At 41.0% G+C, this 13953-nt stretch overlaps 1 protein-coding gene across 1 annotated transcript; it reads right to left on the bottom strand.

Annotated features, from left to right (window-relative positions):
• Nucleotides 1–6239: 6239 nt before the first annotated feature.
• LOC133867813 (uncharacterized) lies at nucleotides 6240–8430 on the bottom strand. The gene is made up of 7 exons (XM_062304572.1): nucleotides 8265–8430; nucleotides 7880–8124; nucleotides 7511–7744; nucleotides 7293–7385; nucleotides 7077–7169; nucleotides 6566–6978; nucleotides 6240–6456 (listed from the first exon to the last, which is right to left on the bottom strand). Exons 2-6 carry the CDS (start codon nucleotides 7940–7942, stop codon nucleotides 6883–6885), a joined length of 579 nt encoding a protein of 192 aa, XP_062160556.1. The 5' UTR covers nucleotides 7943–8124; nucleotides 8265–8430; the 3' UTR covers nucleotides 6240–6456; nucleotides 6566–6882.
• Nucleotides 8431–13953: the final 5523 nt, after the last annotated feature.

Here is a 13953-nt window from a genome sequence, read left to right as displayed (position 1 = left end):
TTCAATAATTTTAGAGTTTGCTCCTCTGGTGAGCAAGGAAGAAGAGGAGGCAACAGTACCTGAGCCTCCTAAGAAGGAACTTAAGCCCCTGCCAGACAATCTTAAGTATAAGTTCCTAGGTTCAGCCGACACTCTGCCAGTGATCATAGCTTCGGATCTTCATGTTGCGTAGGAGGAGAAGTTGCTAAACGTTTTGAGAGAGCACAAAGAAGCTATAGGCTGGACCATAGAAGATATTAAGGGAATCAGCCCTTCAGTGGTTATGCACAAGATACATCTGGAGGAAGACACCAAACTATCGAGGGAGCCACAGAGAAGGCTCAACCCGACCATGCAGGAAGTCGTCAGAGGAGAAGTAATCAAGTTGTTGGATGCTGGCATCATCTACCAAATCTCTAACAGCAAATGGGTGAGCCCCATTCATGTCGTGCCCAAGCGAGCTGGAGTAACGGTCGTGCAGAACAAGGAAGGCGAGTTGGTCCCAACTCGAGTACAGTCTGGATGGAGAGTCTGCATCGACTACCGCAAGCTGAACACCGCCACCAGGAAAGATCACTTTCCTCTTCCGTTCATTGATCAAATGGTGGAGAGGTTGGCCGGGCACGAGTATTACTATTTTTTGGATGGTTATTCTGGATATAACCAGGTCCCTGTGGACCCTGAAGACCAAGAGAAAACGACCTTCACTTGTCCGTTCGGGACGTTTGCCTACCGTCGCATGCCCTTTGGCTTATGCAATGCACCCGCTACTTTTCAGGGGTGCATGATTAGCATCTTTTCTGACATGGTGGAGCGTTTCCTAGAGGTATTTATGGACGACTTCTCGGTTTTCGGGTCATCTTTTGATGAGTGTTTGCACCACCTCACGTTAGTCTTGGTGAGGTGTAAAGAGAAGAACCTGGTACTAAATTAGGAGAAGTGCCACTTTATGGTACAGGACGGAATTGTGCTCGGGCACATCATCTCTCATTGGGGGATAGAGGTAGACAAGGCGAAGGTAGACCTGATATCCAACCTTTCGCCCCCACAGACGGTGAAAGAGGTTCGTTCTTTTCTGGGCCATGCAGGATTTTATCGGCGATTCATCTAGAACTTCAGCAAGATCGCCCGACCCTTGTGCAAACTGTTGGTGAAGGAGGCCCCTTTCATTTTTGACAAGGACTGCAAGAAGGCATTTGGGGCCTTGAAGGCAATTCTGACGTCCACACCCATCATTTGGCCCCCGAGCTGGGGTACACCTTTCGAGATCATATGTGACGCGTCCAATTACGCCGTTGGAGCTGTGTTGGGGCAGCGCATTGACAAACTTCCCCACATCATTTATTATGCAAGTCGAACTCTGAACGACGCCCAGCTGAATTATTCGACCACTGAGAAGGAGCTGCTGGCAGTCATATTTGCTCTGGATAAGTTTTGATCCTACCTATTAGGATCGAAAGTCATCATCTACTCGGATCAGGCGGCATTGAAGTATCTTTTCTCCAAAAAAGATGCTAAATCTCGCCTCATCCAGTGGATTTTGCTCTTACAAGAGTTCGACATTGAGATTCAGGACAAGAAGGGTTCCGAAAACGTGGTGGCTGATCATCTCTCGAGGATTACCGTGGACTTCACGGAAGAAGCCATCCCCATCTCTGAGACCTTCCCCGATGAGCAGTTGATGCATATTGCTCATGCTCATTCACCATGGTTTGCTGACATAGTGAACTATCTTGTCACCGGTCAAATGCCTTTGCATTGGGGGCGGCAAGATAAGTCCAAATTCATGTCCGTGGTGAAGAATTTTTTCTGGGACGATCCTTACTTGTTCAAGTATTGTCCCGATCAGATCATTAGGAGATGCATTCCTGAGCCTGACCAATCCAGTGTCATCTCCTTCTGTCATGATCATGCCTGTGGAGGCCACTTCAGTGCAAAGAAGACCGCTGCAAAGATTTTGCAGTGCGGTTTTTACTGGCCTACCATCTTTCAAGACGCTCACACTTATTGTGTTTCATGCGAGCACTGTCAGAAGCTAGGGAGAATTTCACGCCGAAATATGATGCCCCTCAACCCCATTCTTATTGTTGAGATCTTTGATGTATAGGGCATCGATTTCATGGGACCTTTCCCACTCTGCTTCGGCTATCTGTACATTATGGTTGCAGTGGACTACGTGTCCAAATGGGTGGAGGCAGTTGCCTACAACAGCAATGACCAAAGAGTTGTGGTCCAGTTTTTAAAAGACACTATATTTGCTCGTTTTGGTACTCCTCGAGCAATTATTAATGATGGTGGAAAGTATTTCTGCAACCGGGTCTTCGAGCAACTGATGAAGAAATATTGCATCACGCACAAGGTTGCCACTCCCTATCACCCTTAGACGAGTGGACAAGTGGAGGTTTCAAACAGAGAGATCAAGAGGATTTTAGAGAAGACGGTGAACCAGTCAAGAAAAGATTGGTCTCTCCGGTTGAACGATGCATTATGGGCGTACCGGACAGCTTTCAAGACACCGATTGGCATGTCACCTTACCGTATAGTGTACGGGAAAGCATGCCATCTGCCTATGGAGTTTGAGCACAGAGCCTATTGGGCCATTAAGCAGCTGAATTTCGATCTCACAAAGGCTGGCTCACAGAGGAAGCTCCAACTAAATGAATTGGAAGAGCTGAGGAATGATGCTTATGATTGTGTTAGGATGTACAAAGCACGGATGAAGAAGGTTCACGACCGGAACATATTGAGGCAATTTTTTGAGCCCGGTCAGAAAGTCCTTCTTTACAATTCACGTCTGCATCTGTTTCCAGGGAAGCTCCGATCTCGATGGACAGGCCCTTTCATAGTTCGATCAGTGTTTTCTTATGGGGCCATTGAGATTGAGGATCCAAAAAATGGAAGCACGTTCAAGGTGAACGAGCAACGACTGAAGCCATTTTTGGAGTTACAGAGCTCGGAGGTTGAGACGAACCTTTTAGAGGATCCGAGTTACTCGGAGTGATTGTTATCAGGATGGAAAGTCTGGCTGAAGACTGAAAACTTAGCGCTTGTGGGAGGCAACCCTCATCATTTTTCCTTATCATTTGATTTTATTTCTTGTGTTTTAGTTGTGATTTTCAGGATAGTGTCTGCCGTTCAAGTTTGGGGGAGCGCTTCTCTTGCAGTGTGCCCAACTTGCATCACCATTTCGGTATTGTATCTCTAGCCACATTGGGGACAATGTGTCATTCTAGTTTGGGGGTGGGGTAGACATTTCTGTCTATTTTCATTTAATGTTTGCTTTGTTAATACTTGTTAATATATATACCTTATTGATAATTGAGCATGGTTACATCTTACTATGGTTTGCATCTCATTGGTTTGTTTAACATGTTGAATTTTGAATATCATTAAAATATGAGATCTTTTGACTCATCTTTGGATTAGAGAGACTTGACATGTTTAAATTCTTTATCACAAGCACATTAGCATTGTTTCTGTGGGGTATGAGATTTGAATTAAAAATTATGTGTCTTGAGATTTGTAGGATGACTTGTTGATGAAACCTTGGCTTATTGTTATATATATATATATATATATATATATATATATATATATATATATATATATATATATATATATATATATATATATATATAAAGAATCTGCTTAGAATAATATCACCAATTTGACTTCTCATTGAGTAACCGGGCTCCTTGCCTCATTAAGCATTGGGTGTTCGCGTAAAAAGATGAGAATTTCAGCTTGGATGTTTGTTTGGCTAGTTTTACTTCGTAACCTTTTTTACTTGAGTAATTAAGCCTTTAGGGATGTTTTTACATCTAGTGCCCTAAAACCATCTGGTTTGGGAGTCACTGGCCCAACACTTGTTACATGGATCAATTAGAAAGCTTAAAGGAGTCAAGCATTGCACAGCCGACACAAAAATAATAAGTAAATAATAATAAATGTAACATAAGCCTTGGTTATTTGATGGAAGTCCTGCGAATTTTTGGATATATGTGCTTTGAGAAAAATTGAAATCCCATGACTCTATGTTATTCATACCTTACACTTTTGAACATGTGTTGTCTCAATTTTCCATCTATGAGTTGATCGATTTTTGATAACATGATAATATAATATTCATTTTGTTAAATATACTCATGATGTGTGAACCATATGTTTGAATGATGCTTTTTGCTCAATTGATAATTCAGTACTTCAATGTTTGTGGGTATCATTTCTGGCAAACCCTCACGAGACTTCACTCGTCCACTAGGGAGTCCTAGGGGTTTAAAAGGCTTGTTGCATATGCTAAATGCAATCGTTTCTCCCATGAAAGCGGACTTATGTTTCATGCTTTGATTTTGTTTTCCATTTTGTTTTTTTGCTAAAGGACTAGCAAAATGTAAGTTTGGGGGTATTTGATGAGTGCCAAATATTGTATATTAGGACCCCTTGATTTACATTAGTTAGACCTTTAGCCTTGTTATTTTCTGATGCTTTGGTTAGTTTTTGTGTTTTTATGTTTTGTAGGTCAATAAGTGAGGAATGGCAAAATTAATGTGGAATTGCTTGGAAAATTCGGAAGTTCTGAAGAACTCGATCGATCGAACTTAAATTCGATCGATCGAATTTTGCCCGAAGTCGATCGATCGAAATTTCCCAGAACTTACTTTTGCAGAAGCGCGCTAGAACACCCAATCAGGAGCTTCTCCATGACAAAAAGCAGTTCTCCCTCTGATTTTCGCAGTAGAACACGTTGGTTTCGTGACTTTGGTTGTCTCTAGCAAGAGAGGAACCCTAGAGGGGGTTAGAGGAGTCATTTTACATGGGTTTCTAGCCCTAATTTCCTTCTATAAAAGCCATAGCCATGCCTCCTTGTTGGAGAGTTCAGAGAACAGTAGCTAGGTTTAATTTCGTTCATTTCATAGTATATATCAGTAGCTTTTGTTCTTAGACACTTTCTCTTTGTAAAGCTTTTCTTTTATTTCCATGTTTGTTCTTCATTTTCTTGTGGTGTTCTTAGTCATGGAAGGCTAGTAACCTCAACTAAGGTTGAGGATGAAACCTTTCCATTGATGACACTCACACTCTTGATATACTACTTGCACATTTGATGATATATCATATTTGTTATTCAAGTTCCATTCATTTAAATGCTTTATCTTTTGCAATGAATGTGGTTGTTAGTAGATATAGGACATTTAATGTGTTTCAACCGATGGATACATTGTTTTATCGATTTGAATGATGATATCCATTGTGATTTGTTCATTGAATGGATACATTAGATGATTTGATTTCAAATGGGTACTCTTTGTGATTTATCTTTGAGTTGGATTCATTTAATAGTTTTAGAGTTTGTGGTTAAGACATTTGAATGACATCCAAAGGTTAATGTTCTTTAGGTGTTCAAGTGGAAACCAAGACTGTGAGTTGTTGGATTTGGTTTGGTAGATTCCTTAGCCTTAGTTCCTTTTAATTTGCATATTTCATTTCATCTCTTTTATTTAGTCTTTTACTCTTGAATCAATCCTCAAACTTTTGGAACTAGGTTAAAATGAGGTTGATTAAACAAGACACCAACATTTGAACATTTCCCTGTGGATTCGACCTCGCACTTGCACAGACTATATTGCAAACGATTCGTGCGCTTGCGAGTACTCATTAAAACACACATCAAAAGCCATTATTGTTATGTAATTATTGTGTTAATAAGACTCAAACAGATAGATGTTAAATGGCTCTTTGTTGTAATTAATTTGTGATAGATGCATAAGTTGTAATTTCCGCTATTCAGGTTTATGTTTCCGCTATTCAGGTTTATGTTTTCCGCTGCATAGTTAAATAGATCTTACTCTGATATCAGGTGCATGTTATGGGTCATGTACCATATGTTGGCTGAGCGACACTTAGTTGTGCCACTACGATGACTCGTTTTGCGTTTGTATAAAAAAAAAAACGGGTCGTCACAGCTACCACAAGTCTTCAGTGGTTATGGATTTAATATGGACACGTGGCTAACTGTGGCGACGTGGTCCAAATCCACATCGCCACTGTCATCCTTGTGGCTTGGGTGCCACATGCCAAAAATTAGCAAATTATATAATTTTTTTTTTTTTGAAAAAATAATTCATTAAATTCAATTTTTTGCAAAATATTTAATAATTTACAATAAATACAAATTTGACAATATTGCAATAAATATGAAGCAAAAAAAATAAATTATTTATAAATAAACGTTATTGTTATTGTTTACGTACAAAATTACACTACAAAAACTCTACAAATCTTCACGGCTGGGTTTTTGGGAATCACAATTTCCCGTACCAGGTGTCGACTCGCCAACGGGCGACTGATGCGCAAGGGACAAGGTAGCAGGCGAGGGTGTCCCAGTGGGAGAATGCTGGCCCAGCGGCGATGGTGAATACTGCCGTCCAAGGGGCAAGACCGGACCCTGGGGCGACAGAGGCCCAATCGTCATCGCATTACCTGCAAATAATAAAAAGATTGAAAAATTAATGTATATGTATATTAAGTTCATAGCATTGAAGAAAAATAAGTAGTTTACACAATTGTAATCAACCTGCGGAGGCACTACCTATGACAGATGACGTACTACCTTTATTGTGCTATGTTGAGTGCTGAGCAACCAAGCTCGTATGTAGTGCCCCCATGGAGGAAAGAATAAACTCGAATTGCCTCATACACTGCTCTAATGCGTCATTCCTATCGGTCTGAGCCCGTAGCTGTATCTCCATCGTGGAAGCCTACCCTCGTGTACAGAGCAGCTCCAAGGTGTACACTATGATGGACCTGCCTGTGAACGGGTGCGGTAGGAATAGGATATCCCCCATACAGGTATAACGTTCGGCTCGACTTGCCGAACTCTCTCGCGTATTCAGGCTTCCCAAGCACCTATTCATACGCGTCATTTGGTGCCCAACACACCATGTCCTCTGAAACGCTCTGCGTAGCAGCAGGGTCATTCGATATACTTTGTGTCATCCTCTCCTGTATGTTGTCAATATATATATGTAGTCAATATATAAGTTATCACATGCATAACTTAGAAATATTAAACGATAAGATTAGTAGCATATGCATAGGACCCGTGTACACTCGTTTGGGTGATTCCCGTCCCGCCTCGTGTGCGTCTTGACGAATGATTCCGCCTGAGTGGGAGGAGTGCCAGAAGTTGTTGCCTGTCGACATCCAAATGAAAAATGAAGATGGAAAAATTTTCAAAATAAATAAAAAATAGGAACGTTATTTTTTAAAGACAATTATATACAAATATATTAACATCTCCATATATATGTCTATACCTCATCATGATTAAACCTAGCATAGCTCTTTGATCCCATGCAATGGGTGAGGTTGTTCTGCTCTCGCATCCGCTTCATCTGTTCACAGGCCTCCTACACAGTGACCATATATTTCATAATATTTGATCATATATTGACACACTAAAATGAGACATAAAATTTTATTGAACAATTTTTGAAAATACACATAATAATAATACAATCAAAGACCTATGTACCCTTTTTTGCTCGGTACACCATTCTCTCAGCAGATGCTCCACATCTACTCTGTCATACTTCTCAAAAACTTTGGCAGGCACTCTTGCATGTATAGTCTCAGGCGTGTCACCGTCTCGAATCTGTAGCTGTGTTTTAAAAGAATGCTTCCATGAACGGTGCTTTCGTCCCATATCTTGGAACGCTTCGTGCTGTGCCTTTTGTTCATCTAAAGATATCAGGAGATAAAACTCTTCCTGCACATGCAATTTAAACATTAAGTTTATAGGTTCAACAAAAACAGAACCCTTAGTTTTTTTTTTTAAAAAAAAACAACACAAATTAATCAAAATACGGATGTGTATTGAAACATCTATATCAAACATATATACCACCAGCGCCTGCCACATAGCTTTCTTTAACTGCTTATCTACCCTCAGCCATTCATCCCGCATATGTATGTAGGAGCCGCTCCTTACAAGATTCCATGTACTGCGCCTAAATTGGTTACAGGTTCATCCAACAGGTTGTGTCGTTGCATTGTACTGCAGTACAATCTTTTTCCCCCTAGGGAGCACCTAATTCTTCTCAGGGTCCCTGATCACCTCATAGTAGATGCTCCCATCTGAATTATACCCTAAGCAAATAAAATAAAATACTTAAGTTAACATAATAAAAAATAAATAAAGATAAACTTAGATAGATGTATATTATTTCAAACTTCATATTAATTTCATATATATTCAAGGATTTAATGATGTAGAAATATGTACTTACCCATCAACTGAACCTGGTCTGTCTGTAGGCGATGGGTCACAGGGTCATCTGCACGCTCGTGGCCATCCCCTGTCGGGGGTGGTTGCTGATTGTTGTCTGGAGGCATATCCTGGGGGCTATCGGGGGGCAAAGTCTCCCTCATGAGGCATCTAGCTCTCCCCCAGATCCGGACCTTGGCTCTCCCCCAAAATCGGCCCCTGGCTCTCCCCCGGATTCGGCCCCTGGCTCCCCCCCAAAGCTGGCATCTAGCTCCCGCCCGACTGGGTCAGGGGGAACTTGTAATCTTGTGTTTCACTATTAGATCCACATGGATGGGGTCCAAACCAGGGGTGGGGTCCGTACGACATAATAAACCAAGGGCTACTGAATCCCTGAAGACCCTCTTGGGCCCAGTGTCGAGCCATATGACTCGTTGAGGTGATCCCTAGCTGCGAGAGCGTCGGTGGCATGGAATATGGAGAAGAAGAATATCCCTCGAAGCCAAACTGCGAGTGCTTTGGCTGGTACCCTGGCATACCCCGGGGTAATGGCCTATAAGCGCCATCTGTGTGGTGTGGCGCAGCATATAGTGACCGTTGTGGCGTGGACGTGGACGGCACGGGCATGCGTGGTGCCCGGTGCGCACAAGGAGGAGGTCTTTGGTCCATTGAAACCTGGGAACAAAGTTAGGCAACAAATTAGACACGTTAATGCGTATAATTACCCACATATATATTAATAAGGAACATGCAAATTAGACAATGAGATTTATTCATTTTGGTCAACGCACTTATTAATTTCTATACGTTACAAATTATGTAATTGATATTAAGTGAATTGTACCAGCAAGTAATATTTATTCATCCAATGGGTGCTTCAATCGGATCTATATCTGGCATGTCCTGCTCGAATTCATCATTCATATCATATAGATTACCACAGGTTAATACTAACAGCTCGCACTCGTGATAGGTTGCACATGCATCATGACTCCCTTCACCTTGACCAACGTCGTACACATTCCTGGGTTTAGTCCTCACGGCACAAACCCAATCTGGGTTCCTTTCATCTTCGACGTAAAATACTTGGTCAACCTGAGATGTCAGCACGTAAGGCTTATCAGTTATAAGCTCTCCCCTGTGGATAAGGTGATTGAAGTTGGCAAACACTAGGCCATAATCGTCTATCTTGAATCCCCTGTCTCTCGTGGGGTCCGCCCAATTGCACTTGAATATGACATACTTAGTCTTGTCATAGTACTTGACCTCAACTATATCGGTTAACTTCTCGTAGTACGTTTCACCATCAACGGTTGGCACACATACGCGCTATTTTGAGTCCTCCTTCCCACATCATGAGCAAGCGTGCGAAATAGTTTGCCATTGACCACGTACCTGTTATACTTGACTACTGTCTCCTTCAGCCCTCTATAATGCATTACGAATTTGTGACCCAATTCCTCCATACGTTGATTGTCCAGTCCATCGACCTATGTGTTTATTACAATTAATGGAAACCACATTGGTTAATTATGTTGGTAAATCAATATTTAAAATACATTGAACACATGATTTTTTTTTTTTCTAAGTAAATACCACTATTTCCTTACATATGCACTGTACCAGTCGCAGAACTGCTCATGATGTTGGGCTTCAATAAAATCGTCCGTAATACGACCCCTAGTGCATGATCACCTAAGTGTGTCCTTGTGCATCCTATATTCAGCGGATATCATTATGTACTAATTATTATTCAGAAGCGTATTAGAAAGCGCATACCTTATAAACCCTACTTACATTCGCAATTGAAGGAACTCGTCAAAGTTGAACACAATGAAACAGTTATTTGCTTCATTGTCAAACGGTTCAGACTTACTTGCGTTCCCGCCCCCTTTGAACCATCAGGATTTCTTTGAGGTCTGTTGTGGAAGGTTTGTGCGTTATCTAGGTACCTCGAACAGAATGTCACCAGCTCAGTTGCTATGTAACCCTCCGCAATGCACCCCTCAGGGGCCACTTTATTGCACGCATTAGACTTGAACTCCCCAAAGCTCTTAGTGTACACACATGCAATCAACTTATTAAGATATTGTCAAACCAATTTAGAAATAATTAATATATTTTATTATAAAAATATTTTACCTTTCTGTCGGGTACATCCACTTATACTGTATGGGTCCGCCAAGTCTACATTCGCGCATGAGATGCACGACCAAGTGGACCATGCTGGTAAAAAACCTGGGGGAAAATACATGTTCCAGCTTGCACAAAGTGATATAGACGTCACTCTGCAATCGATCCATCTCATCTTGTGTTAATTTTGTTAAGCATATGCCTCTGAAAAATGCAAACATCTCCACAAAAGGTCTAACCACTTTATCTGGCAGTGACAGTCGCAATGTAATTGGGAGAAGCCACTGCATTAGTACGTGACCATCATGACTCTTCAACCCCGAAATTGTATAGTTTTTGAGTCGAACACACCGAGAAATGTTCGAGGCATATTCGTCAGGAACTCTCACATTTCGAAAGACCTTCAGAAAGTTTGATTTGTCCTCTCTAGACATCTTGTGGCAAGCTGCTGGCATATATGTTTTACCATTTTCAGCTGTGAACGGATGCAATTTAGGTCTCAACCCCATTTCTTGCAAGTTTTTTCGGGCTTCGAGGTTGTCCTTCGCTTTCCCTTTGATGTCCAGATTAGTGCCAAGTATGTTGTCTATGACATTTTTTTCTATGTACATAACATCAAGATTGTGCTAAAGTAAATTGCCCTTCCAATACGAAAATCTGAAGAAAATACTTTTCTTCTTCCACACTACATCATCAGTACTTGCTGCACCCATCTTCCACTTCTTCCATCTCTTCTTACCCGTGTTCTCATCCCTAAATGCAATTCCGTCCAACTGTTGCAGGATTTCATCCACGCATGGCACATTGGGAGCACATTCTAATTCTTCAGTACCGTCAAACGTTCTTCTGTTCAATCGCCACAGATGCTCCGTTGGCAAGTATCTCTTGTGTCCCATATAGCAAAATTTCAGGCCGTCTTTCAAATATTTGACCTTGTTGAATGCATTCAACAATGACATGCCTTCACACCCCTGTTAGGCCACCTGGACAAATTTACATATGCCGGTAAGTCGTTTATTGTCCACATCAACTAAGCAGGCATATTAAAATTATCATTTTTTAAAGCATCAAATGTGCGTACCTCTACATTCCATAGTTCTTGTAACTCATCTATCAATAGCTGAAGGTAAACATCGATATCCATACCGGGTGAGCTCGGGCCAGGGATAACTAGTGATAGTATGAACAATGTCTGTTTCATGCAAATCCAAAGAGGCAAATTGTACGGTACAAGCAATATGGGCCAAGTGCTGTGGGAAGTGCTCATGTTCCCAAAATGATTAAATCCATTAGAAGTTAAACCAAGCCGCACGTTCCTACTGTCTGCCATAAAATCTGGATGTAAATTGTCGAATATTATCCATGTTTCCCCGTTGGCTGGATGCCTCAAAACGCCGTCCCTAGTGTGGCTTTCTGCATGCCACCTCATATAGGGCGCAGTATGCTCCGACATGAAAAGCTCCTGTAGCCGTGGGATGAGTGGAAACCACCGTAACACCTTCACTGGACGTTTTTTCCGCGATGATATGGGCTCACCATCCTCATCTAACGGATTGTCATCCTTCCACTTAGATTCTCCACATACGATACACGAATCTAAGTCCTTATTGCCTTTTCAGAATAACATACAGCCATTACGACACACCGGAATCTTCTCATACACGAGCCCTATGTCACTAAGAAACTTCTTTGCTTCGTATGTATTACCTAGCAAAGTCTTATCACAAGGAGACAACAACTGATTCATAAACTCGAGAATATATGAGAAAATTTTGTTACTAATACCTCCAACGCACTTCAAGTTGTACATGTGTACAGTAGCACTCAATTTATTATGCTTGGTATTGGGGTGAAGTGGCTTCTCGGCCGTCCTTAGCAATTTGTAGTACTTCAATGCGTCCCCTCTAGCCGCTCCTTCATTAACTGCCTACGGCTGGCTACCGACGTCTTCCCTAACATCGTGCATGCCGAAGGCGTCACGCAACATGGCGTGCATGTTGCCATCCTGTTTTGTGCTTCCACCCTGTTCTGTGCTTCCAATCGTCGCATCTACGGCCACAGAATTCGAATATTGACCAGGAACAGGTCCACTAATCCTTGTCTCACCGTGCATATATCACAAAATGTATCTCGAGGTCATTCCCCTTCCCCCTATCAGGTGGGCAAGAACGTAATCTGGCGTTTGTTTTAAATTTGGCGTGTTTAAAGTGTTTGAATTTGGCGTTTGTTTTAAACTGTTGATTTCGCATATTATTTTAAATATGCATGGTCCATGCGGTTTAATTTTTTTTTTCTCGAAGATAGTAAAATTCATCTATATTCATAGTACCTTAAAATTTTTAGAACCATTTCACATCAACAATTAAACTGATAAAAAAAAAAGGGTAAGAACGTGGCCGATTAAAGTGTTTGAATTTGGTGTTTGTTTTAAACTATGGATTCCATATATTATTTTCAATATACATGGTCCTATCAGTTTTTTTTTTTTTTTTTTTTTTTTTTTTTTTTTTTTTTTGGTTAACTTCACAAAAGGGTATCGAACTATAGGCCGTTTTGATGGAAGGACACTAAACTTCAAAAACTGTCGAACCCGGGTATTAAATTATCATAAACTCTCACTTTAGGGTATTCCGTCTGGTTTAGGCATTAAAACTAGACGGAATTACAATAACGTGACATACACGTGACTTTTTCTGCCGTTTCTACCCATTTTGCCAAAAATTCCAAGTTTTTTTTGGGACCCATATTCGGTTCAACAAGAAGACCCAGCTGAGCAGTCAAGCGACAGTACTGAAATGGAGCAAATGTCCGACAGTGAATCGAGCGAGTCAAGAGCTAACGGTCCACTGTGCAAATGTGGATTGAAATCATCGTCGTGGACATCCTTCACCCTAAGTAATTTTGGTAGGAGGTTTTTTTCTTGTATAAATTACAAGGTAAGAAGTATTTAGGTTGTTTCCCTAATTTTGAATTATTTTTGTAATTTCCCCTAATTTGGGGTTTAGGGTTCTATCTCTTTTTGTCCAATTATGCAGCAACCAGAAAATGAAATGTGATTATTTTGTATGGCATGATCCTGAAATGTGCCTGTACGGGCAACGAGTTCTGTCGAGATTGAGGAAGTGGCACGACAGCTTGAAGGTTGAACGGGAACAGAGTGGAACAAAGATCTCGGCTGAAGTTGATAAATATAAGACTGAAGCTGAGAGATGCAAGATTGAAGCTGAGAGAAGCAAGAATGAAGCAGATAAATGCAGGAATGTAGCTGAGAAATACAAGTCCAAAGTAGATAAACAGAAGAAGAAGATTCGGGCAGTAGAGAGGAAGTACAAATTTGCATTGCTTTGTTCATGGATGATTTTTATGTTGTATCTTTGGTTTAATAGAGATTGGCCTACATCAAGGATGATGTTGCATTGAGCATTAAGAAATTGTGATGCATATGTTGTAGGGATTGCTCATTTTGGGTTAACTTTGAAATGTTCCGAAACTTGTTGTATGAATTTTGTAATGGTATAATCCATTTGCAAATTTGTAATGTGTAATCCATGTGCAATGTTGCTGCCAAACAAGAACCA

The sequence above is a fragment of the Alnus glutinosa genome, chromosome 5 (assembly GCF_958979055.1).
Source record: "Alnus glutinosa chromosome 5, dhAlnGlut1.1, whole genome shotgun sequence".
Lineage (NCBI taxonomy): Eukaryota > Viridiplantae > Streptophyta > Magnoliopsida > Fagales > Betulaceae > Alnus > Alnus glutinosa.
This window is presented reverse-complemented; position numbering and strand designations above follow the sequence as displayed.

Excerpts from the sequence above, each read along its gene's own strand:
- LOC133867813 (XM_062304572.1), bottom strand. The coding sequence starts at position 7,942 with ATGCGGGATGAATGGCTGAGGGTAGATAAGCAGTTAAAGAAAGCTATG. Across the intron at positions 7,386-7,510 it reads GGTGTACCGAGCAAAAAAGG|GAGGCCTGTGAACAGATGAA; the intron begins GTACATAGGTCT and ends GTCACTGTGTAG. Across the intron at positions 6,979-7,076 it reads ACCCAAACGAGTGTACACGG|GAGAGGATGACACAAAGTAT; the intron begins GTCCTATGCATA and ends GACAACATACAG.